Source organism: Coccinella septempunctata, chromosome 1 (assembly GCF_907165205.1).
Source record: "Coccinella septempunctata chromosome 1, icCocSept1.1, whole genome shotgun sequence".
NCBI lineage: Eukaryota > Metazoa > Arthropoda > Insecta > Coleoptera > Coccinellidae > Coccinella > Coccinella septempunctata.
Genome location: NC_058189.1, coordinates 38,631,885 through 38,656,372, shown reverse-complemented (window position 1 = coordinate 38,656,372; position 24,488 = coordinate 38,631,885). Strand labels below are relative to the sequence as shown.

The following is a 24,488-nucleotide window of genomic DNA, read 5'->3' as shown; positions in this document are numbered from 1 at the left end:
TTTGGGTCCAATTAACATATCCTCTAAAAATCTGACAGGCTGAAAAAAGTTTTTTTTCAACCATTTTCAACTCTTCCTTACGGCCAGCTCCACCTCGCAAACTGTCAGATAAGAATGAATTTATTATGAGAGACACGTAGGGCATATCGTCGCCTTGGAAGTGAATGGGTCTAATTCTAATCCACTCAATATAAATTTCGAGTAAAACACATTTGAACTTTTTTCGCTCTAAAAAATCATTAACGCCTAGCTCACGACTAGGACTATAGAATTCAGGTCTCAGCTTGTCAAATGTGGGTTACTACTTTTTACTCCTATTGAATATTTCAAATCAGCCCTGTAGAAAACAATAGTATAACGGTCCAAGCCGCTAGATTCTATTCACTTAAAAAAATTGTTGCTTAGATCTTTCAGCAATTTTGTTAGAACTCAACGAATAAGCTACAAATCGATTGAATGTCTTCACAAATACAAAATTTGAGCTTTTTTTAAGTTGTCTACAGTTCAAACTCAGAAAACCTAAAATTGTGGATTAGACCTATTCACGTCCAAGGCGACGATATACAGTATCTCAATCTGACACGCTCGAGTATGTACACCTGACGATTTTATTTTACATCTTTGAGACCCTGCAGACGCTTTCCCCACCGCTGATAGTGCATACGTACATCATAGAACCATTTTTTTTCTAATCATCTAATCTTCAAAATCCACTAGCTCGAGTAAATCTTGATTTAGCATAGTCGGCTCCCCAACTAATAAGTATAGTTACTGTGTAACAACTTTTGCTCGGATATCTCGAGCGCCAGCTATTTTTTAAAGAGGTAAATAGCAAACCTACCTTGGTGGCTTCGAGTCGAAGACAAGCTTTCTAGTTTTCTAGGGTGTTAGCGATAACAAGTTGAAGTCAAAATTCGGATTCACAAAGTTTATTCGTTATTTCGCAATAAGGAACACAATAGGCACTATTACACAACTCTGATTCACAGGGATATAAAATAAATCAGTCAAGAGAAAATCAAAGTACAATAGTTAGACTTCTTTTAGCTAAGAGAAAGTGATGATTGCACGGAGTGAGCAGAATGGAAGGGGATCCCATCTCAAACGCGCCACGGGTGTTCGCCCCTGAGTGCTTTATGTTTCTCCCGAGTTTTCACACCAGCAGAGAATAGTACTAATAGTGGAGGTAGAACACCGGCAAGTTTTGGCTAAGGATGGGTAAAGGTGGAAGCTTTACCCAGATACTAGTGCGGAGTGGTGTCTTATCTCTTGACTCTGGCTCGTCTAGAGGGTGGATCTCAGCGATTGTCCATGCACTCGGCAAGGACTCCTTCACGCAATCCACTATGACGGAAAAAATTATAGCAAAATTACGGAAATGCAGTTGAATGGCAAGGAATCTCGGCTACAAAGTTATGATTGCACGTACCTTGACAGCTCGCAACGAACGAAGGTTGCTGAGATTGTTCCCTCAAACCCTAACAGAAAATCGCAGAATTTCACATTAAACGGGCACTCACTACAGGATTATACCGGTTGGCTCACCCGCGGCGCTCATTTCGAGGGAGTGGATAAAGATATTTTGAAAATCTTTTCTTGTGGTGTCTGTTGGGTGTTCAAAAGCAAAATTTAAAATTATTATCATATATACAGGTTTAAGATATAGACCAAAGTTACACTTTTTTAAATGTAACATTGTGTATTTGACCTCAAAAATGGAATGGCAAGCTCAAATTATGATGATTTTCTTCAGATCACTTTATACCTTAGGAGGACCATTTACGAGATAATGGCGAAAATGGTTTACTAGTTTTGAATTAAAAATCGAAAATTGCTCAGAAACTATCAGGTTTAGATGTAGGAAAATTTTATGAAGATAGTTTCGAAGTTAATTTTTACGTTCAAGGAGATATAGAAATACAGGGTGTGCCATTTGAAATAAGAAAGATTAATAAGAACGATTATTTGTAGTTGATGTTTGAGAATTAATTATGATCACTCTGTATATTCCAGAGTTGAAATTTTCTTTTATATGTAGGAGTAGCCAACTTATCTACTCGAAAAAATTCTGTCTGTATCGCTGGCTAGTTTCTTCATTAATTGCTAGTTAAAAAAAAACATATTTTCGATTTTTCGCCATTATCTCGTAAAGGGTGCTTCCGAGCTATCAAGTAATCTGAAGAAACTCATCGTAACTTGAGTTGGCCATTCCATTTTTGAGGTCAAATATAGGGTGTTACATTTAAAAAAGTGTAACAACTTTGGTCTATATCTTTGTTTTCGAACACCCTGTATATTTGAAAATATTTTCAAATTGTGCTTTGCGACATCCTACACCACACCACACCACAAGAAAAGATTTTTAAAATATCTTCATTTACTCCCTCAAAATGAGCGCCGCGTCTGGTTGGGCCACCCGGTATATAGCTCAGAATTAATACTATACGAATTCGCTCTGAATTCAGAATAATCAGCTACAAAAGACCGGATTAATCGAAATCCGGATAAATACGAAAGACGGAGATAATCAGAAGACAGAATTTAGAATCCCTACTAAATACAGAAATGCTCAGAATCAGAAGTAATCAATGCGGTTTCTCGACTAAATAGAGAATAATTGGCTAGCGGGGGAGGGGGGCATCTCCTTTTGTACCCAACGGTGTGCAAACGGTATGACCTTCATAATTGATGCAAATAACGGTAAAATTCGCTTCGATCAAAATGTCTTGACTGTCTTGCTTATCTATAAACTAATGAACAAAAACTCGGTTATATCCAACGTCAGCATGTTTTGCACAGTGCTACATCATTTTTCAGAACTGAAAAAGAAATAAAACGGTCCGGAATGTTTACAGTTTCGAACGATGTCGGAATATTGAATGGAATTAAAAGAATGTTGATTAAAAATCAAAATAAATTATCAAATCACTCTAAAATGAGGGTAAATTTTTGAAAAAAAAATGAACCTTCATTACAAATGCTCGGTACAGGAACCAGCAGTAGGTTAGGCATCACCCATTTATCTAATCTCACTGAATTATTACACTTTTCGCAGTTCAACTCAATCAATATCACGACTACAGTTTGTAAGCAATTTGCGAACAATTATTCTGTCGTTGTTTTTTGTGACAAGCAACGCACAGAAGGCGGTAAATTCTTGCGTATAATTTTAGACACATTCACAATAGCTTGCCAAGGTGCTTGATGACTAGAATACTTCGGAAACTCTTGCCTCAAAAATTTTCCAATTTGGATGCATTTTTGGAGCAGTTATCGTTCCATTTTTCTGATTGGCATAGTTTCCTGGTATCTGCCAAAAACAGACAACAGACAACCCTGAAGATATCAGCTTCTAATATAGCGGGCTCTACAAATTAAAAAATTGAAGAATTCATGACATTTTCACACAAGACGACTTGGGTACCAAGAAGCATCTTGATATGTTTTAAATATGGAACTATACATTAATGGTGTCAATGCAGGACATCCAAATTTACTATTATCCAATACTTTCAACTTGGAAAATGTTTTCGAAATTCTTATAGTAGGAATATTACTTGATGATTTTTATGTCGTAGGTGCTCCACGCATTATCAAGCATCTCAAAGATACCACAGTTGAGGAGGGAGCCACCCTTCACCTAGAACTGGAGGTAGAAGCATGTCCAACACCTCAGATCAAATGGCTCAGAAACGGTAGGGAAGTTAACGCAGATGCCAGAATAAAAATTACTAGAGATTCCAAACGAAACGAAACTTATAACCTAGATGTCAGTCTCATAAAATATGAAGAACAAGGAGAATACGAAGTGTATGTAACGAATGAACTGGGTACTGTCAGTAGTAAGAGCCATGTTACAGTTCACAGTAAGTACATTTTGTATTTTTTTTCTTAAATTTCTTTTTCCCAATGATATTTTTCATGAAAATCAAATACTTATAAATGCGAAAACTTATATGAACGTATATTATATTTTGTGTCTATGAGTTTTATATTATTACCATTTCTCTAGAATTTTTGATAATTCGTGAAATTCAAATATATCCTTTCAAGATATACGACTTGTTTGCTATTATCAATTTGGTGGTACCGCATCAAGGATTTTTTTATGCACATCAGTAAGTACATTGGTGTGATACATGTACAATGTCCAAACCCCAAGAATACTGCAGGATTTACTTCCATAAACTGACATTCGGTAATGTTAAGTTGTACTTGGAAAGTTTGTAGATCGAATCTATGATGAAATCCTGCAATAACTGTCCCGAAGTGTACGTTCTTTTCAAACCCATGTTGTTTATGTCTACTCATGCTGTTATCGTCATATGTTTCTCCATGTACTTCTTCATGGAAGGCCATTGGTTTGCAGAATCCGGATCTTGATTCAGACCAAAATTGTAAGCATTTGCGAAATACTGCTTTGGAGGGCAGAATATATGATTCAAAGTTCTTTGAAATTAGTGAAATAGTGCCATTTTCTTTCGAGTTATTTGGCACTGAAAATCGATTTATACAGGGTGTCCCACGGTGGATGGCCTATTAGGAGCTTATAGAGCACTAATCACAATCTTGTTTATGTTGGTGTTTTCGACCACGAACTTTCTCTCCAAAAATATTTTCATTTTCCGGTGCTGAAAACAGCTACTTTCTTATTTTAAATGACACATCCCACCATATCTTTGCATGATTAAATAGCTAATTTGATGGCAATTTCAAGAGTATGCCATACCGAATTCGTCTAAACCTATGATTTTCAAATTAAAACCTGCATTTTTTATTATTTCATTCGATTTTACGTGAGGAAGAGGGGGGTTAATTAAATAAACCCTATACCTTAAATTAAAAGAAAACTTTCCGAGAAGAGAATAAAAATAAACAGCAATTTCCTACTACTTGGACTACCTGTTTCTTCTACCATTCAGTTTCTTGTCCATCCTTTGCCCATTTTGCCCATTACTTTGTGACTTCCGGAAAACACAGGAGAAAACCACGGTTGCTATGATGTATTTAGAAATGGTTGGATCCTCACGAGGTGACAGACAAGTCTCCTAATGATGTCGTCACCATGGACGGTCTCCTAAGAATTCCATAAGTGGAGTAGAACAAAAGTGGTCACTGTTCTGAACGACTGATTCAAACGTTAGGTAATGATCCTCATTCGATAATAAAGATAACCATTTTCAAACGGGTATTTTAGAAATTACGCTTATTTTGAATTGACTATGTATCCCTTCTGAAAATTTGAATAATCTACAGCACTATGTCGCAAATTACCTCATTATGTGTCTGACGTGAACAAAAATCGGATTATGCAAACCACCGGCCCAAAAATATTAATTTCACTCCTTTGTTCTCGTATGTTGAGTAAACTAACTGTTATCCCTCAACAAACTAATTACAGAAGTAACACATACAGACGCCGTGGAAGAAACAGGGGAAGAACCGAAAAAAATGAAGATCGAGATTGTAGAAGACGACTCACAAAATGTCCAAATAGAAGAAGTCAGCGATGAAGAGGAGAAAGGTATGGTGATAAAAAAATTTCTTTGACGTCAGGATTCGAAATACCTAACGGTTTGCGAGGACTGTTCTGTCGGTAGTCTTGGTTATAGATTTACCGGAGTACTCTAGCTTTTATCGTCTGGTTTTAGCAGTTTGAAGGAGAATTTTTAAACGGTAATTTGCTTCGCGAATGTAGTACCCAGTATGGAGAAAATCATTTGGAGCAATCTCCTAATGATGATGCTTTTCTTTTCTTTCCTCTATTACTGGAAGATACATATCTGAGAAGTATTACAAGCTTTTGTGCTGTTGCGAAGCGTAGATTGAGTTTGTAGTTGTTTTGATTTTTGTATCATAATTTCATCTAACAGTTTCACCCGCCAACAACGAAACTCTCAGCATCTCTATTCAATGATATATTCAGTCATTTTCCGACATATTCAAACATACAGCATCCACTCGAATTGTACACTGCTGAGCATAAGATAAGGGCCATTCCCGGATTTGCATTCAAAAAACTTTTCTGTTTCAGTTTTCGGTTCTGTGATATAACTCACGAACTCATTGAGACGGTGATTGCAACAATTTTTTCGGGTTTCGTTCGGAGTTTATTGAAAACAATAATAAAACAGAAATTCAATGACATCAGTGAAGAGAATTTTCTGCTCTAGGAAACTAACGCATGTCGGTCTGAACTCATAAGACAAAATTCCGGTTCATCGAAACACGAATACTTGACTTCAATCATTTTTTATCCAAGCTAAGAGTTCTCGACCAAATTCAACTTTGCAATCCAAAGATCAAGTGGAAGTGGCGGTCCAATAGTTCTAGTTGAAGTAGCATGACTTCTGTTGGAACTGTCCACTCACTCATTGCTGATGATTTCGAATGGAAACTGCAAGTAACCTTTAACAGCTGATGGGACCTGGGCAATATTGCTTTCTGTATTCTGCAAGCCAATACCTCAGCCAGAGTTCTTCAGGCAGGAATAATCTTTAATTCTATGAGGTATCGAATTTTTGCATTTTTTCTTCTTTTTGTTCTTGTTGCATCACATTATTATCAACAGGAGAGAAAAATTGTACAAGTAGAACTAAAACTTGGCTTCATTGAGTGGTTCTGTTCAGTTATTGGAAAAACATAGTGCCAGTATATGCGAGCAGCATATGCCAGCATATAGATGAAAGCAGATGAGGAAGCCTGCAAGCAGACAGGACGTGCATAACAGCTATCTTCATCTATTGTTTTATCACTCCATCAGAGAGTTTTTTCTGAGGTTTTTATCTCTGTTTTTTCATGTATCATACGAAGATATGTATGGTACCCCGTTGACATTTTTCCTCTGCTTACACTGAGATCTGGAACGATGAACAGGTTTTTAGGATCTGTCTTTTGTTGCCATTTCTTTACACCCGCTTCATTGTTTTTCAGATTGTAAAAGTTTGTAACACTCTTTTTCAAAAGAATATATATATACAGGGTGTCCGGGGAGTAAACGTACATACTCATACCAGAGATAGAGTTCGACTAGCTGATTACGGATTGACTATAAAAAATTAATTTCCGAATTTCCCTAGAAAGCTACAGGGTTATTTTCCAACTTCATGGAAATACTTAGACCATCATAAAATCCAAACTTATTGACCGATATTATTGAAACTTAGGAGGTTATTGACACATGCTAAGGTTGAGTTAGAAAGATATCAATTATTCCATTATTCCAGGGCCGGACTCATTAATCTTCATTTAAAGTGTTCAGGGTAAAAAAAACATTTTGTATTTCGGATTACAAATAATTGATTCGCTTTTTAGAAAGAAGCTAAATTATGCTTCAATTTTTGGTATCGCTCAAAGTTGTCACATCAACAATAATTTTTTTATGAATTTCTTAATTTGGGTAAAGTTCGAAAATTGCAATTTATTTACCTGAACAGGACATCATGTGCAGGTCGAAAATAAATAATAAATTTCCTTAAAAAAGTCACTGAAGGTGAAGAAGACTATAATAATTTGTTGATATACTGGGTGGCCACCCCAGACGCGGATTTCACTTTGAGGGAGTAAATAAAGGTATTTTGAAAAAAAAAATTGGTTATGTGTATAGCATATTTCAAAATTATTCTTTTTTATACCGGGTGTTCGACAACAATGATATAGACCAAAGTTACACTTCTTCCAGTCAAGAGACCAGCTGATGAACAGAATAATCAACTGTTGCGATATTATAAGAAATAATGGCGGTATGATTCGGAAGACTGTATCCAATTTGAAAATTCGGCAAGAGAAATGTATACAAGCTAATGGTTTTCGTTTCGAACCACTTTTGAAATATCGTTGACTCAGCAATTCATTCGTTCCTATTTTTATTTTTATTAGGTACTCTTTACTTTATTTAAGTTTTTTTAATTTGTTATCGTTTCGTTATTGAAGTGCTTATTAAAGCTCCGAAGCATTTTATATTCAAACATGAGATTTTCAGTTCTCTTCATGGTGGAAAATTCAATTTTTCGAACTTTATCCAAATTCAAAAATTCATAAAAAAATAATTGTTGATGTGAGAACTTTGAGTGATACCAAAAATTGAAGCATAATTTAGCTTCTTCCTAAAAAGCAAATCAATTATTTGAAATTCGAAACACAAAGTGTTTTTTTTACCCTGAACACTTTAAATGAAAATTAATGAGTCTGGTCCTGGAATAATGAAATAATTGATATCTTTCTGACTTGACCTTAGCATGTGTCAATAACCTCCCAAGTTTCAATAATATCCGTCAATAAGTTTGGATTTTATGATGGTCTAAGTATTTCCATGAAGTTGGAAAATCACCCTGTAGCTTTCTAGGGAAATCCAGAAATTAATTTTTTATAGTCAATCCGTAACCAGCTAGTCCAACTCTATCTCTGGTAAGAGTATGTACAGTTATTCCCTGGACACCCTGTATATATCACTCCATCTTGACAAATCATATCAAATCTCTCCGTCTCCTCCTTGAGCAAATTATAATTATTCTTCCAACAAGCCTTGGACTGTCAAACTCCAAAAATATACAGAGTGAAGATGTTTACCCCTATGATCTTCGAGTAGTGTCTTCAGATGTACTTGTCTTCTTGATCTCATTGTTCTGCTGTCGTGATTAATTTATTGATATGTTGGATATTCTGAGCTTCTTCAAGGCTCTTCTTCCAGTCCAAAATAGAAAGGCTCTTTGATTCTCAATTACATGGTGTGCTACTATCCACATCTCAATATCCTTATTGACATTTCCAACATTTGTTGGCGTTTCTGGTATTCCTATGTTTTCCTTCCTGACTGAACAAAAATATAGTAGCATGATCAACGGAAATATTTATATATTTTTTAGGGTGCTGATTACGAATTTGCAGTTTGCTGCTTTGTACCAGAACCGGCACAGGCCGAAATTCGCGAAGAACCTTTTAATTTTAATATCTCGGAAAATATACTGGCACAACATTTTTTCTCTATGGCAAAAATCGGCACAAAATGGGCACAAACTTATCATCATATTTAGTTGTCGAAATTCCATAGGCAGGTTTCAGCGTCGATTTGGTGACTCATCGGAAGAGTCGGAATATCTCGGAAAATATACGGGCTCCAAATTTTTTTACAGCACAAAATGATCACAAAATTATTATCATATTCATTTGACGGAATTCCATGAGCGGGTCTCTGCTTCAAGTTGATGACCCATCGGAAAAGTCGGAATATCTCGGAAAATATACGGACACAAAATTTTTTTACAGCACAAATTGTCAGCAAATGATCACAAAATTATTATCATATTCATTTGTCGAAATTCCATGGGCGGGTCTCAGCGTCAAGTTGGTGACCCATCGGAAAAGTCGGAATATACGGGCACAAAATTTTTTTACGGTACAAATTGGCACAAAATGGGCACGAAATTCCTATCACATCTATTTGCTAGAATGTTATAGGTGGGTCTTCAGCTTGAGGGACCTGTCGTAATCAGTCCAAAAAGGACAATTTTCAGCAACTTCTCTTTCAAGTAGGTACCTACAATAAACACATTATTAGGCTATAGCGATTTGAAAACAGCCACTCTACGTAAGAAAACCTTCGAATAAAAATTTCAGCAAATATTCATTTCAGTGAACACCAAAATTTCAAGTTTGGATTTACGCATGAACTAGTCATTTCCTCATTTTTCGCTTTTTTGTCGAAATGAAGGGGTACAATAACTCCAATAAGAAGAAATCCGACCCACCCAACAACATATTGGATGTTTTAGGGGGAAGGGTCAGAGTTTTCACAAAAATTCACTAAAATTGAATTTTTTCGACTGACGATGTCGAGCTTACAGCAATAACAGTTGTCATTCGATGCAGAATTTTGTGCTCATCAATTTTGAATATAGTCACATTTTCTGTACGCATCGTTCGCAAGATATTACCAGAGAACCGGAAAAACTCCAAAAATTTCGAGGTTTTTCACGTTTTCGAACTGAGCCAATATTGCTACGAGGCAGAAAACTGCGGATTCGTATTCAGGACACCAGAAAACACACAATTCCGGACTCATGTTACAAAACAGGCGCTTTGGCACACCATTTGATCAGACTATAGCTGCTCCAACCTAATGCTTTAAACTCTTTTGAACATTTTCATAATAGCTTGGTAGTCCCAGTATTTGTATGCTACAAACAGTAGTTGATTGTTCGAAATAATGAAAAACTACAATATCTCTTTCCCTTTTCAACGAAAACGTTTTCAATTTCGAAGCACATAATATATGTAGAGGGGATGTATATTTGACGCTGTTTTTCACGTAATATTAGCAATTTCGGATATCGGAACATCTTCATTTTTGCCGCACTTGCAAACAAAAATTATAGTGACAATGGTTAACAAAATTATTTATAGGTAGAAGATTCTTTTGTTGTTGAACACAAAAAATTTTGTTTTCAAGCAATCACGATAAAGTTGGTAAACTAACGGTTGTTCAAAAAAATTAATGGTAAAGTTGCCTTCGGAATTATGAAGCTTTTGATGTTATGTGTCAAAATGTCGCGCTCAGCTAATAGCATCAGCATCTTTTGTGAGTTTCAATATCAAAACTTTTCTAGGAAAATTTCCATCAGATTCTAGCAGAAATCCGAAACGCCACCTTGACTGCTACAGAATAGCAAACTACCAAATTTCACTGCCTATTTGACGCCGCATTTTTTCGAACATACTTTATGTTACAATAGAAAATTTTCGGAAACATAAAATTTTTTTAACTGAATGCAAATTACGGAATGTTCCTCACACAGGATGTCTCGAAATTAGTGTAACAAAATTTTATCACAGTTTTGATTTTTGCCAATAGACCCACTCTTTCAAAGGTACACCCCCCCAAATATAGATTTTTTTTCATCTCAGAATCTGGTCATGCGAAAGTCACTGCATGAATTTGACGAAGTTTTATAATAGGTGAAACCTTACAGTGCTACCTATTTTGGCGATGGATCCGATTCTTTTTGCTGGATGACAACACAACACAATGTCTTTAAAACCATTGCCCATCGCCCTAATAGGTAGCAGATTTCTCATATAATAAAACTGCTGTGTAAAAATTTATGATGTTTGATTTTTATAACCGGATTTCAAGATAAGAAGAGATGACTATTAGGGACAAAATTCAGGGTGCTGAACTCCGAAAGACGAAATAGGGGTCTCCTTATTTTGCCTCGAAAATCTGTGACCAAATTTTGTTGTCTTTATTTCTGGACATCCTGTATTTATTCGACAGTGCTCCAAGTGGGTATCCTTCAACTGTTATGGCTGATTCGAATCTTATTCAGTTTCTAATTTTTTTTCTGAATTCGATAGGTGTGTAGAAATTTAACGCTCTCAAAGAAGTAATTTTCGATATTCAAAGTCCAATTGAATGAGCGACGAATTGTAGCAATTTTTTTCATCATTATACATTCGATTCAAATTTTTGGTGTTTTTTTGGGAAATTTTTCATCACACATATTCTCGATCAAGAATAACATGAAACCGATTTGTAAAAACTCAACCATATTAACAAGTCTCACACTACACATTTTATACAAATAGGTCCAGTTGATAAAAACCACATGACCATGAAGGAAACTCTAACAGTAACTCTCAAACCCTTCATTGAGGAACCCTCCACCCCTTTGATTGAGTCACCAGGCTCAGTCCATGCTGAATCTGCTGAATACAATATAAGATATGATGAAAGTATCAAACCAGCAGAAGAAACATTCACCCTTCCCAAAAAATCTCGACGAACTTCATCAGTAACAATAGAAGAAATAGATGTAGTGGAAAATATAATAATAGAGGAAGAAAACGTTGAAGATGTAGAACTGCCAAAGTCAACAAATGCCTTGTCTAGTAAGAGAGAGGAAATTTTGGAGGAAAAACTGATAGAGACAAATTCAGGTGTTAAACTTGAAGAAAGTATTTCTGATGAACATAAGACAAAAATTGGTAGGAGCCTATCTGCTCCGGTAGAAAAAGTTGAAATGAAAGAGTTTGTAGATGTTCCACAAACATCCGATGTAAATTCTCAAGAACCTAAACCTCTGAAATCAAGGAGTGGAAGAAAGGAAAGTTTGAAACTTACGATACAAAAAATTCCAGAGGTTGAAATTGCTGAACCTACACCAGTGAGCGCAGGTACTCCATCCAAAGCATTAAGCGGGACAAAAGAATTCATTGAGATGCATAATCATGCAAATGAAGAACCAGGTACTCCTACCCCTGAACCTACTTCTTTATCCAGAAAAGCTTCTCTTTCGGTGGACAACACTATTGCCAAAGGCGAAATTAATGATAAACCTCAAAGTAGAGAAAGAGAAGATGAAGAGATAATCACAAAAAATGTGGAGGATGACCACGAAGGAAGGAAACTAGAAGAAGGTATTTAAAAATGAAACAACGTATCAAATACCATACACACTATGTTTTAACAAATAATAAATTTTATTAAATATACCCTAATAACTATGAAAAATCACAATATCTCCAGCCAAACAAACAGTCATAGGATGAAAAATTCGATTTCAACTGAAATGAAGTGATTTCAAAGCATTTTCCGAATATAATTACACATACACCTTAAATTAATGCTTATGCTTTTCCAGTAATTAACTAAAACGCTGACATTAACCGGAGATTCTTTTCTCAATGAACACAACGAATCAGATTCTAAAACAAAAAGATTTTGTCCCTGCTAGCATGTGGATGAATTCAAGATTAATCACAAGGTGAGAGCCTTGTATAAGTATTCCAACCTCGTAAAAAAGAGGGTCTTTATATGGCGAGTAATTAATGATTTTTATATGCTAATCTAACAATCTTTAAAATTTTGCTTCAACGTTTGAAAAGTTTTTGCTCGATAATGATGATGAAAACAATAAATGCTAAAACTAATGAACCTTTTATTATAGTTGATTTACTTTTTGTATTTTTGGAATGGAAAAATTGTCAGGTTTAAAACCTGTAAAGAAAAAGGAAGGACTTTTCTATTCAATGAGAATAGAGTTTATTGATTTCATCATTTGTTTTGTAAATACAGTAGTGAGTTTTTTATGTTGTTGAGTATTTTTTTGTCTAATGGATGAAATTGTTTTAAATTATTAAATTTTTTGTAATGAACAAATGAAACCTGCATGATTCATATATCTTATCATCCTTCCCAATGTGATGCAGTTACAAAACCATCAATTTTTGTACTTCGTAAGTATGAACGCAGTTAATTTTGATTGAAATATGGTAAATTTATTAGTGAAAATTAGTGGTTAATTTATTAATTCGTTTTCATCCATGATTGTGATACACAATCGTGAAAAAAATAAGATGGTGAGCAGTTGTAGGAATAACAAGAAGTGTCTTCAGGATGAACAATTCGATTTCTCAGACATTTCACAAATACCTTCACTTTTGCCAACTTTTTATGTATACTGACAGTCCTAAAAAATAGACTCCCAATACATATTTTCCCTGCTCGTGTTCATTTCTTGATTTTCAGGCATAGTATTAAGTTTTCAACCATATCTTTATCAATTCTATCATTTCGAAGGATTGTACCGTAGTATCCCCAATAATTCATTTTCATCTATCATCCACAGGTGAGGTCATAAATGAAAAAAAAAAATTGGTGCGTGAAAAGCCACGCGAAAAGTAAAACTTCGGCAACTTTCGCTATAAATCCATCTAATAGTTGGAGTTATGAACTCTCTCCACTGACGGAACTTTATTTTAAACGAATAAAATTATAACTTCATTCATACAATTGATTTTTCAAAAAAGCCACGAAAGGTTTCTGGAAACTTAAGTAACGATATGAAAACTTTCGATTGCAAACAACAAACGCAAAAAAATCTGCATCAACCGTATAGTTCCGTATCTTATTGTTCTATCTCTGTTATTATTCTCATTGTGATATTCAGTGTTCATTTTGAGAATGAGTGTCTCTGCTGCTTTTGAAGCAAAATTAACATTGAAGCCTGAGATGATCGGCTTTTTTATTGTCAGATCTAATGATTGCAGCAACGTCAACGTGAAGTCTACAAGATGAATTTCGTAGGCATTCTCTCAATATATTTCAATGTCTCACGACTGAGATTTGAAGCATTATGAAGATGAACTTTACCATCTTTACTCTTGGGTCGAAAGGAGAGGATTTCAATTTTGGTTCGTTAGCTGCTGGATGGCGATCGAGTATGATGATACTGGGTAGAACTTGCCGGCATTTAATATAGTCAGAAAATTCCATAACTGTTCTCATCAGGGTGGGTGATCGAACGAGATCAACACCATGGTCAGCATCTACTCTTTCTTGATAATGACGGTCTTTCTTTCCACCCTCAGTAATGGTAGATAGTTAGTTGAATTCAGATCGTAATATTTACGGATTTTTCTATCGGTAGGCGTCTGAATATCATTTACTTCTTTTTCTCAATCGTTTGGTAACCCTCCAAACTCATTAGTGGTTGAAGAGGCTCATCACTCTTCCCCGTGAATTGTAAGAAATTATCAGCCCATGTTGAGGATTTCAAGGATAGAGTTAGACAACGAAAATGAATGAATGGCTGAAAAATGAAGAAGCATTTGACATTCCAAAATTTAATTGCGTTTGTCATATCAAACGATCTCATATAGAGACTGAACACGCAGTTGCAAGAAGGAGTCCATTAAATCAGCATTAATTAATAGTGCCTTAAATTTGATGTTTTCATTATTTCAATGCCTGTTGCAAGAACTTATAGTCCGGTAGGTGGCGTCACTTTTGAACTAGTGATCGATCTTCACACGAATTTTTTAGGATGAGTAGTTCTCCACTTGTATATATGAGGTCCGCGCGTCAGTCAGTCCAATAGCGGTGGGCGTGGGAGGCGATGAAACTCGCCGGAAAAATCTTAAAAAAAAGTGATTGATCTGCACGTGAAACTTTGTAATAAGGTAAATTATTCATGATTATGAGTGAAAATGGGCGTCAGTCACTTTTCCGATGGTGGAAACATCGTCAGTCAGGCGGTTGAAGTGATCGGAAAAATCTGAAAATTGACAAGTGACCGATCCTCACTTGAAATATGATTATTTTAATCAAATTGAATGTAAAAATGGACGTCAGTTACGTTTATAGTGGTGGATTCTGCGTCAGTCAGGCTTCCAAAGTCAAGGGCAGTGACCAGCTTCCTTTGGCGCGCTGCATCTTATGCAGTTCGAATGACGCATATTCCACCGGCATCGTGCCGGCTGACGATTATTTATCGAGTGTACATAACAATTACCTGTTTATACAGGGTGTTTCATCATATAAATAAATAAATAAACTTTATTGATTCTTTTGGACACTTTAGAAATATATAGGACAAGTCATATATTATAACAAATAGAAGAGAAAAAAAAATAACAAATTCAACAAATGGAGTCCTTAAGGAACTCCTCCACACTGTAGTAACACCTGTTAGTTAAAGATTTTCCACTCATTGATTTCAAGCGACTGGACAAATGGTTATATAATTTGATACCTATATAACTCGGTGAGGACTCATATTTAACTGTATGATGCCTGGGGAAGGCTATGGTATCAGTGTGTCATGTTTCATACCCATGAAAATCAGAGCATTTCCTGTATTTTCCGATGTTCAGGTGGATATAAACAAGACAATTATGAATTTACAAGGGAAGGGAAGAATACGAAAATAACTGAAAATCGGATGACATGAATCACGTTGCCGAAGTTTGAATATAAAGCGGCTACACACTGCCCAACTCGGTCGGGCCAACTGTCGGGACGACCAGATTGGGCGTTGCGTACAGACGGCACGACCGCCGTCCAACTTGGTCAGTTGAATTTCACGATCGCTGGATTATACATCGCTCGGATCAATAGTGAGGGCCATTTTTGCAGCAGCGAATACCTGTCCAGTCGACATCTGAATACAGAATGACATTTCCACCCGACGTCCCGACAGCGTTCCACACGATCCAGCTTAGTCGGTCGGTCGTGCGGCTGGATGGCTAGGCTGTACGACAAGACCCGACAAATCCTCTGTCGTCGGTCATAGCTACACACGGACCGATTTCACATCCAACCCAACCAAGTCGGTCTGTCGGCCCGACCGAGTTGGGCAGTGTGTAGCCGCTAATAAGCCTTATGACGCGTTTCTGAGAAATGAAAACTCAAAATTGTTGAAATGTTTCCTGATTGTAGGAAACTACAAGGAAATTGTTCGAAAATTGTGTTCATTTAGAAAATGAAATTCAATTTGGAAACAAACAAAAATCACGGACATCGGAGGTTTTCCGCGATTTTGAAATTTTTTTTTGGAGTTCTTCATCTTTTCTGAATTGAGCACTCAAAAATACTCCGATGTGACCAGAAACCGTTACTTTGAGGTTTATACATAACTGAGCTCAAATACGACGTTGAACACCTTATTTCTCGCTTATGCGTCGAAAACGGGGTATATGTCATAAGGCAAAAGTGATTCTCCCGGTGTTATTTACTCACTATATATGTTTGTCCAGTTTATGATAAAGCACCCTGTATATATATATATTCTTTTGAATGTCATCAATACATTTTTAATTATCAAACAATATAGCATATGTGTGAGTTTTAGCAAAGGTTAGTGTAACGGGGTACCATACAATTTAGAGTATGATACAAGAGCTTAGGGAAAAACCTCAGTAAAAAACCCTGTCTCCCCGTGAGAAGTGTAGTGATGACAAATTTGTTTACAGAATAAGCTTTAAATACTGAAGGGCTTCCTTTCCCTGTATAAACAAGTAACTGCCTGTATAAACATTCGAACTGCATAAGGTGCAGCGCGCCAAAGGAAGCTGGTCACTGCCCTTGACTTTGGAAGCCTGACTGACGCAGAATCCACCACTATAAACGTGACACGTCCATTTTTACGTTCAATTCGATTAAAATAATAATTTTTAAAAATTTCAAGTGCAGATCGATCACTTCATTTTCCGATTTTTCCGACCCGTTCAAACGCCTGACTGACGATGTTTCCACCATCGGGAACGTGACTGACGCCCATTTTCACTCATAATCATGAATAATTTACATTATTACAAAGTTTCACGTGGAGATCAATCACTTTTTTTTGAGATTTTTCCGGCGAGTTTAACTGCCTCCCACGCCCAGGCCCAACACGGTCGCGCTGACTGACTTTCGATTTCGAGTACAGTAATAGTGTAACTCTCTAATTAATCACATTTGAGTTGCAGATAAATCACTGATGAAAAAGTGACGCCACCTCCCGGACTATTAATTTTTCAATAATTTTCGTTCCATTAGTTAATGTTTCGGTAATGAATTCATTAAAAGAATTATGACATTCCTCCCGAGAAATGGCATTTCTAGTGTACAAACGATAGTGTAACTAATAAAATCTTGGAAAATGCAAAAATCATATCTATGCTATGAACCTAATGAATTTTTCGTGTCAGTATTTGTTTCTCCATCGGAAAGAGACGAGAGGCTAGACATGCTCGACAAACTAGACATAATATGTAACGAATAAAAGAAATTCTCAACAATTTTCACTGCAAAAAACGTTTAAATCATTAAATCAGGTTACTTGCAACAGAAAACCCCGTTTAATAAAGAATTAAAATTTTAAAGGGACCATTACAGTATAATGGCCTTTTCTGCAACTGAGTGTGTGAGGGAGTTACAATTTACCGAAATTCTACTGATGTGACTCATGTCATTCCTCCTCATATGGATGAAACGATGAGACAAACTAATTCACTTACTCTGAATGCCTCAGAAATTCGTGAAATATGTGCAGCTCGTTAGATAATGGAAAATGGGCAAACAATCCTTTTGGCATATCACCAGGTAGTTCTTCCGCAGCTATAATCAACTTCAGTCAGTGCTGTACACACCAAAGATTGCTGCAATCATTGGATAATAATATGATGATGATAAAAAGCCGATCATTTTAACCGGGGTCGGGGACATCAATGTAAATTTGGCTTCAGAAAAAGCGAAGCCACTCCTTGAATTTCAAGAACGAACATTGAATGTGACAATGAGAACGGATGCTAGTGAAGGAACGACATAACGATAAGATACCGTACTTTGTACTTGATGCAGTATTCCGACGTTTTCTTGGCAATCGAAGGTTTTCAGATCCTATTTCAGTTTCCACAAACCTATCGTGAATATAGGGTGAGTCTTTGACTCATAAGAATATTTGAAGAGATAAACTTTTTTCTTTCACCATTTTTTCAGAATCGGCTCGGTTTAAAAGATACGCCTGTTGTAGCATAAAAAATGTTATTTTGAGTTCTATCTCATAAATGATTTTATCGAATGAAATGAATTTCAAAATATAGTTCTTCATCTATTTGATAAATCTTTGTCAAACACAAGATATCACCCACGTCTTCCAGTTTTATTATTATTTTACGTACCATAAAAATATCAAAAATTCAAAGAACACAACTCTTGAAACTAATTAGGACGATATCTGATGAATATTTGAACGTTTTGTGAAATGAAATTATTCTTCATATTTTCCCTCATAATGCGCCGTTTTCGAGTATGTATTTTGATGTTCCAAAATAAAAAATATCTGTGGAATTCGAAAAATTGAGAAATTTTGTTTTTCTAGGGATGGCACAGCTCATTATAAAAACTTAAAATGGCTAAGTATATCTTTTTATCAAGGCCGAATCGGAAAAAATGGTTTAGGAAAAAAGTGTTTTTTTTTTACCTCCAGAATCTACTGTTTGAATATTGGTACAAGTTAAAGACTCACCCAGTAGTCCCTGTATATTAACTAATATATTATTTTCTAACAATGAATGAAGTTATAATTTTATTCGATTAAAATAAGTTTCCCGTTCTCCTTACCATTTGTCCGAAGCCGAAGAAGCGTAGCAGCAAAGAGGAAGGAGTTAATCTTTGGCAGCAGCAAGATCCCACTACATATACCTCTGCCACGATAGCTATCTTGTTCTATTATAGAGACCTCTACCACTATTTCGTTTCATTCGGCCGTAACGCACATTTGAAAAAAAAAAATTCATTCATTATTCATTCATTATTTCTGGAGAAACGAAATATATTCTCCCTTTTTTTTTCAACATTCACTTTCAATCTTAGTATTTTACATTCTATTCTTCTGATCCTGACGGGCCACAGGAATCGCGAATCTCGTGCAGGATCTAGATTAGATATTGTTTGTGTAAGCGTTTCTCAAAATCTAAGCGAAGAAGAGGTTTGGAAATAGAAAAAGATTCCATTTTAAAGAGCATTGTTCGTCTATAAATGACGAGCAACAGTCAAATAAAACTGTTTAACTTTGGTGCTAAAAATCAGTTGAAAACTCTTGTTGTCCTAGCCTAAATGTTTAAAAAACCAACAATGACTAGTAGTAAAGGCCTCCATTTGAGTGAGGGTTGGCCACTCAGGCTTACATATACTTCATTCACTTTTATTTTAGCAGTCGGTTGGCCATGGAAATTTGACACATTTCACTCTGTATAGTACGGAAACGTGGGGTTATGAAGCTTGTCAAAACATTTTTGGGTTTTTAATCAACGCTATGTTGCCTGTTCTACGTAAAAGTTTCTGTTATTACGTATTTTATCACAATGTCGAATCTCTTCGGAAAATATGTGACGAACATAATTGAAGTTTATACAAACTGATTGAAGGCATACCAAATCCAGTTATTTGCATGGAAAATACAAGAGATCAGTATAATATCATAATATGCACTAGCTTGAGGAGAGTTAATGTTCGTTATCTTCTTTGGCTTACATCATTTGTAGATTTCAAAAATATTAACCCGAAGATGAAATGCATATGATGCAGTGGTTGGGAATGGGTATCTCCCGAAGGAATTAACAGATAATTACAAGAATGTTAAATTCTTCAACAAAAATCATCTTGCTTGCATCAATATAAGTAAAAGGAATTGAAGGAAGTTTCAAGTTAAGATGTACTTCACCTTTCAACAAAAATTTCACATGAATAAACAAGTAACAGGGCAACTTGCGCGTATTCGTGGCTATTCATCTTAATACGTTGATGTAATAATAATAATTAGGTATTGATTGGTACCTTGAGACATTTACATTGTATAGGACAAGACAAATGAAAAATAGAAAAATCCATTTTGGGGAACTTATTCTCCGATGACATTTATCGAAAATCTTGTAGAAAACGAAAATTCACTCAAACATAAAATTCTCAAATGCCACCACAAGGAAATTCTTTGTCATCCTCTTCATTCACAATCTTTCTGTTTGTGGAAATATTCAGCTGAAATATAAGTCGTTTAGATTCAGATGAAACATTATATAAATTCTTACATTGAATATGTTCGCTACCGTCTGACGTATTGTGGATTTTAGAATATCAGGGTATAACTATTTGAATGAGCGGACCTGAATTCTAAATAGCACTTCTTGAAACCCTGTCTCTTTTTTCAGTCACTTTCGGCATTTTCGTAATAAAAATTGATATTAGTTGTGGCAACGGCGTTATGGCATTAACGACATTTCATGAGTGCCAACCTTACTTCGTTCTAGTTACAAAAACTTGAGAAAATTATTTCATGGCCAACCGACTGCTAAAATAAATTTGAATGAAGTATACATATTTGATTGAAAAGTTGAGATTTTTTTCAATAACGACAAAAGCCTTCGATACGATACCTATCGGAGTATTGCATGAAGAATATTTTGGCATTAGAAAAATGATTAACTTTACTCATGCCGTGGTCTCTGGAGACGTAACTCGGTGTTGAAAAAATCGTTGTTTTGGAAAAAAATTCTGTAGGAGATTTTTTTTTGGTATTTTTTCCAGAGTGCCCAAATCTTCTATGAGATGTTGCAGGATTATCGATTAATTCTGGGACACCCTATATATCCCAAAATGAAGCTTTAACGCCCAAATTGATTGTTCCCGTATTTGTGTTACCGGCTATCGTCAGTATGTTATATGCTTAGAAACATTTGAGGGCCGCATCTTTCGCATAAAACCTATTCGCTGAGGAATTCATCAACCCGTCTCATATAATTTTCCCGAAATTTAAACTTCTTTCATTTCGACAGTTGCCCCAAGTGTTCTTACAACCAACATGAAAGATGGTTCTCGTCCAGAATCTTTAGGTATCACCTACATCGTTCGTGGTTTCGCCAACCCTCCGCCCACAGCAAAATGGTTGCATGACGATAAGGAAATAACGCCTGAATCTCACCTTCGGATGAAAGTGAGCCAGGAGGGAGAAGAATTCAAATTGGAAATAAAGAAATTGAAGATGGAAGATGCTGGCACTTACTCCTGTATACTTTCTAATCCCTTAGGACAGGCTGTACAGAAAGCTGTATTAGATGTAACGCGTGAGTAAAACAATTATATTTCGAATTGAAACAAAATGATAGGTTCTCCTGTATGGAGCTATTTGAGAGGTGAATCTAAATACCTGCAGAAACAATCTATTGAAATCTGAAAACCATGGTATGATAGAATAGAATAAGAGTTTATTCAAGAAATGTCTGCATCAATATACTTAACAGTGTGATTCCGGAAAAGAACGTCAGATTTTAGAAGTTTCACTAGTCCAGACAGTTTCGAAACAATGTTTGTTTTGTAGCTGGGGGCTCCTATTAAGACTCTACAGGTCAAGGTTCAGTGTAGTACAATACGAATGAGTAGATTCAATAATTATGATACGTTTTTCAAAATACCGGTTTGTCATTGTGAGTCTGAATGAAATTCAAATAAAGTGTTCAGGTAAAAAAAAACATTGCGTTTCCAAAACTTTGTTAAGCGTTTCAGATTCTACCATTATGAGTCATATGAGTATTATAAAATTTTTTGATACACTTCAGATTTTCCGAGAAATAATTTTCAAATAATAGAAATATCGAAACTAAGCTCCAATGCCGTTAGAATATTCTGAAATAGGTACTTAGTAAAGCTGTATCGTCAATAGTTGGGTAGCCAAAGTAGTCCAGTAACTTTATACATCACAGCATGAGTGAAATCCGGTAGTTCTGATTTTTTGCAGACTTGTTTATAATGTTGGCCTAACGAATAATCCAAGTTTGTGACCTCGAGCGCCGAACGCAACTTTGTCAAAAATCGAAAAAACCGCGAAAAAATCGTGTTTTTCTCGACTAATTTTCGGAAAAACCCCTTCAGGACGTTTTTAAAGCTGACAAAATTTGCCACATTATGATGCCAGAATTGTCTTAGTAGACTCAATACTTTTCAAGATTAAGCCTTTCAAAGTTCATCATCTTTTTAGAATTCCGTTTTGAATGAATTTTGACCCTGATTATACTACCGGAGCCCTGTACTTTTATGATGGGATGTAGAAGAAAAAGAATGAGAAGTGTGAACCATGATGTTTAAGCTAAGCTACGAATAAAGAAGTGAAAAAGATAATTACAACAAAAATTGATAGCTTTATTCGTTACGGAATAGATTTATGTCAAAAATCAAAAAAAATTTAATTTAGCCCTCTCTGAAGGTCCCGGTTGAGATTCGTCCTTATCTAGATTGACGTATGATGGTATATCTCCATCAGGGGATGGTGATGAATGATCGACTTCTTGTGTCCACAAGTCATCCTACATTTCGACATCGGACAGATCGTCGCCTTCTGGGATATCTGCTACTGCAAAATCAGGTATATTGTCACAAGAGGCTCCGCTGCAGTGCTTGCAGACTGATAAGCATTTTAATCCTGCCTTCTTGCAGCTGCACGCGTTCCCACAACCCTTCGTGCAACCACAAGAAATCATCTGCAAGAGGTGTTGTGGGGCTGCATCTCTGGCAATCATTTTGGGATTGAGACCTTGTGGTCTTCTCTTCCAGAAATGATTAAATCTCTTCCACGGTCTCATCAACAGAGAGATGCTGACGATTTCCTCTGGACCTTCCTGTTGGTGGTACCTGGCATCACGGGCTACCAAATCTGTGTACTCATATATATACGATCTCTTATTTCAAGAGCCCATTCATCACAACGTTTTTTCAGCTGCTTTCAAGATAGTTGCACTGAGAGACAACTCTTCCGCAGTTATGAGATTGTTCCGTCTTTCTGCCTTCTTCTCTTCTTCATTTCTGCCACAAGGAACTCTTCAGTTATTTTGTCTTCACATAGACAAACAGTGTTCTGAAATTTGAAATTGAACTGCTCAGAGACAGATCTCGTGGGTCTTGATGGCGTAATATTTGATTGTCCACTGCTAACAGCTGGTTCGATCAACTTCGGATTGTTGTATTTTATCTGACAAGCACTGTGCACATACATATAACTCATTCACACCCTTCAAGAATCGTCTATTTATTTTATATATTCTTAAGAGAAACACTCAACTCAAAAAGGTTTTTACACCTCTTTTCCTCACTAGGTGCACTTCACCTTCATTTAAAGTCTCCCTACATGAAAAACACAAACCCACGCTGAGACTGGGAGATTCTGGGACACATTATGTAGATTTTGAGTTCAAACGGCACTCACGTGATGGGCAGCAGACCAAATGAAATATTGACAGATCATGGAAACAAATATGAAATTTCTTCTTTTTGAATCCTCAAGTAAGTCGAGTGTACCGAAAACTTAATAATTTCACAGCGTTGCCAATTGTCGGTGTCCCTAAGTTTCCATTAAGCGGTAGCAAAGAGGGCCTTAATCTCGAAAACTATTGGTTATGCAGAAAAAGTTCTGGTATCATATTCTAGCAAATTTAGTCTACTTCAAAAACGTCCTGAAGAAGTTTTTTCGAAAACTAGTTCTTCAGGGTGATAATCGCCAAAATTTGAGAAATGCACGATTTTTTCGCGGTTTCTTCGATTTTTGACAAGGTTGCGTTCGGCGCTCGAGGTCACAAACTTGGATTATTCATGAGTACAACATCATAAACAAGTCTGCAAAAAATCAGAAATCACTCCATATGCGCTCCACTGGTGTTCTGATAAAAAAACTAATTCTATGAAACGGCTAGCGTAAAGTAATTTTGTTCATTTGCGGTCTCACAAAAGTCTGTATCATGTTCAATCAGATAGAGGTCGACAAAAAATATTTCAAATTGAAAATTTTCCATGAAATTGTAATCCCAAAAAAAATCCTATTTAAATCCGTTAATACGTGAAGATTAATTTCAAATGAATAGTCTGTCACAAGTGTATAACGACATGCCACAATTATTTACTCATGCGAAATATGCAGATATGGAAGTGGAAATGAATCCAAAATTGAATACCAAAGAGGATTTCTCAACTGACGTCAACCAGAAAAAGGAACTTTTGGAAAAGTGTTTCATTATTCTAAAGAATCCTAGTAAGGCGGAGCACATTGATAGGCCAAATACCAATAATAACGAAATTTCTAATCAAATCGTTGAACGGGTGGTAGGAACCGTCTTTTAGTAGGTACTCGTCAAATAAGTATCGGGTAAGGAACTTCGCAAAGCAAAGTGCGCAAGACTTTGAAGAA

General features: G+C 36.0%; 1 protein-coding gene across 9 annotated transcripts in view; it reads left to right on the top strand.

Annotated features, from left to right (window-relative positions):
• Positions 1–24,488, top strand: part of LOC123316690 (obscurin) — a 217,089-nt gene that overhangs the window by 115,522 nt on the left and 77,079 nt on the right. For 7 of the 9 annotated variants that reach the window (XM_044902926.1, XM_044902909.1, XM_044902900.1 and 4 more), the window contains 4 exons: positions 3,579–3,866; positions 5,402–5,524; positions 11,584–12,414; positions 21,094–21,381. In XM_044902926.1, the coding sequence (XP_044758861.1) occupies positions 3,579–3,866; positions 5,402–5,524; positions 11,584–12,414; positions 21,094–21,381 (1,530 nt within the window). The remainder of the gene's footprint in view (positions 1–3,578; positions 3,867–5,401; positions 5,525–11,583; positions 12,415–21,093; positions 21,382–24,488) is intronic. The other 2 variants (XM_044902918.1, XM_044902944.1) reach the window with 2 other exon arrangements.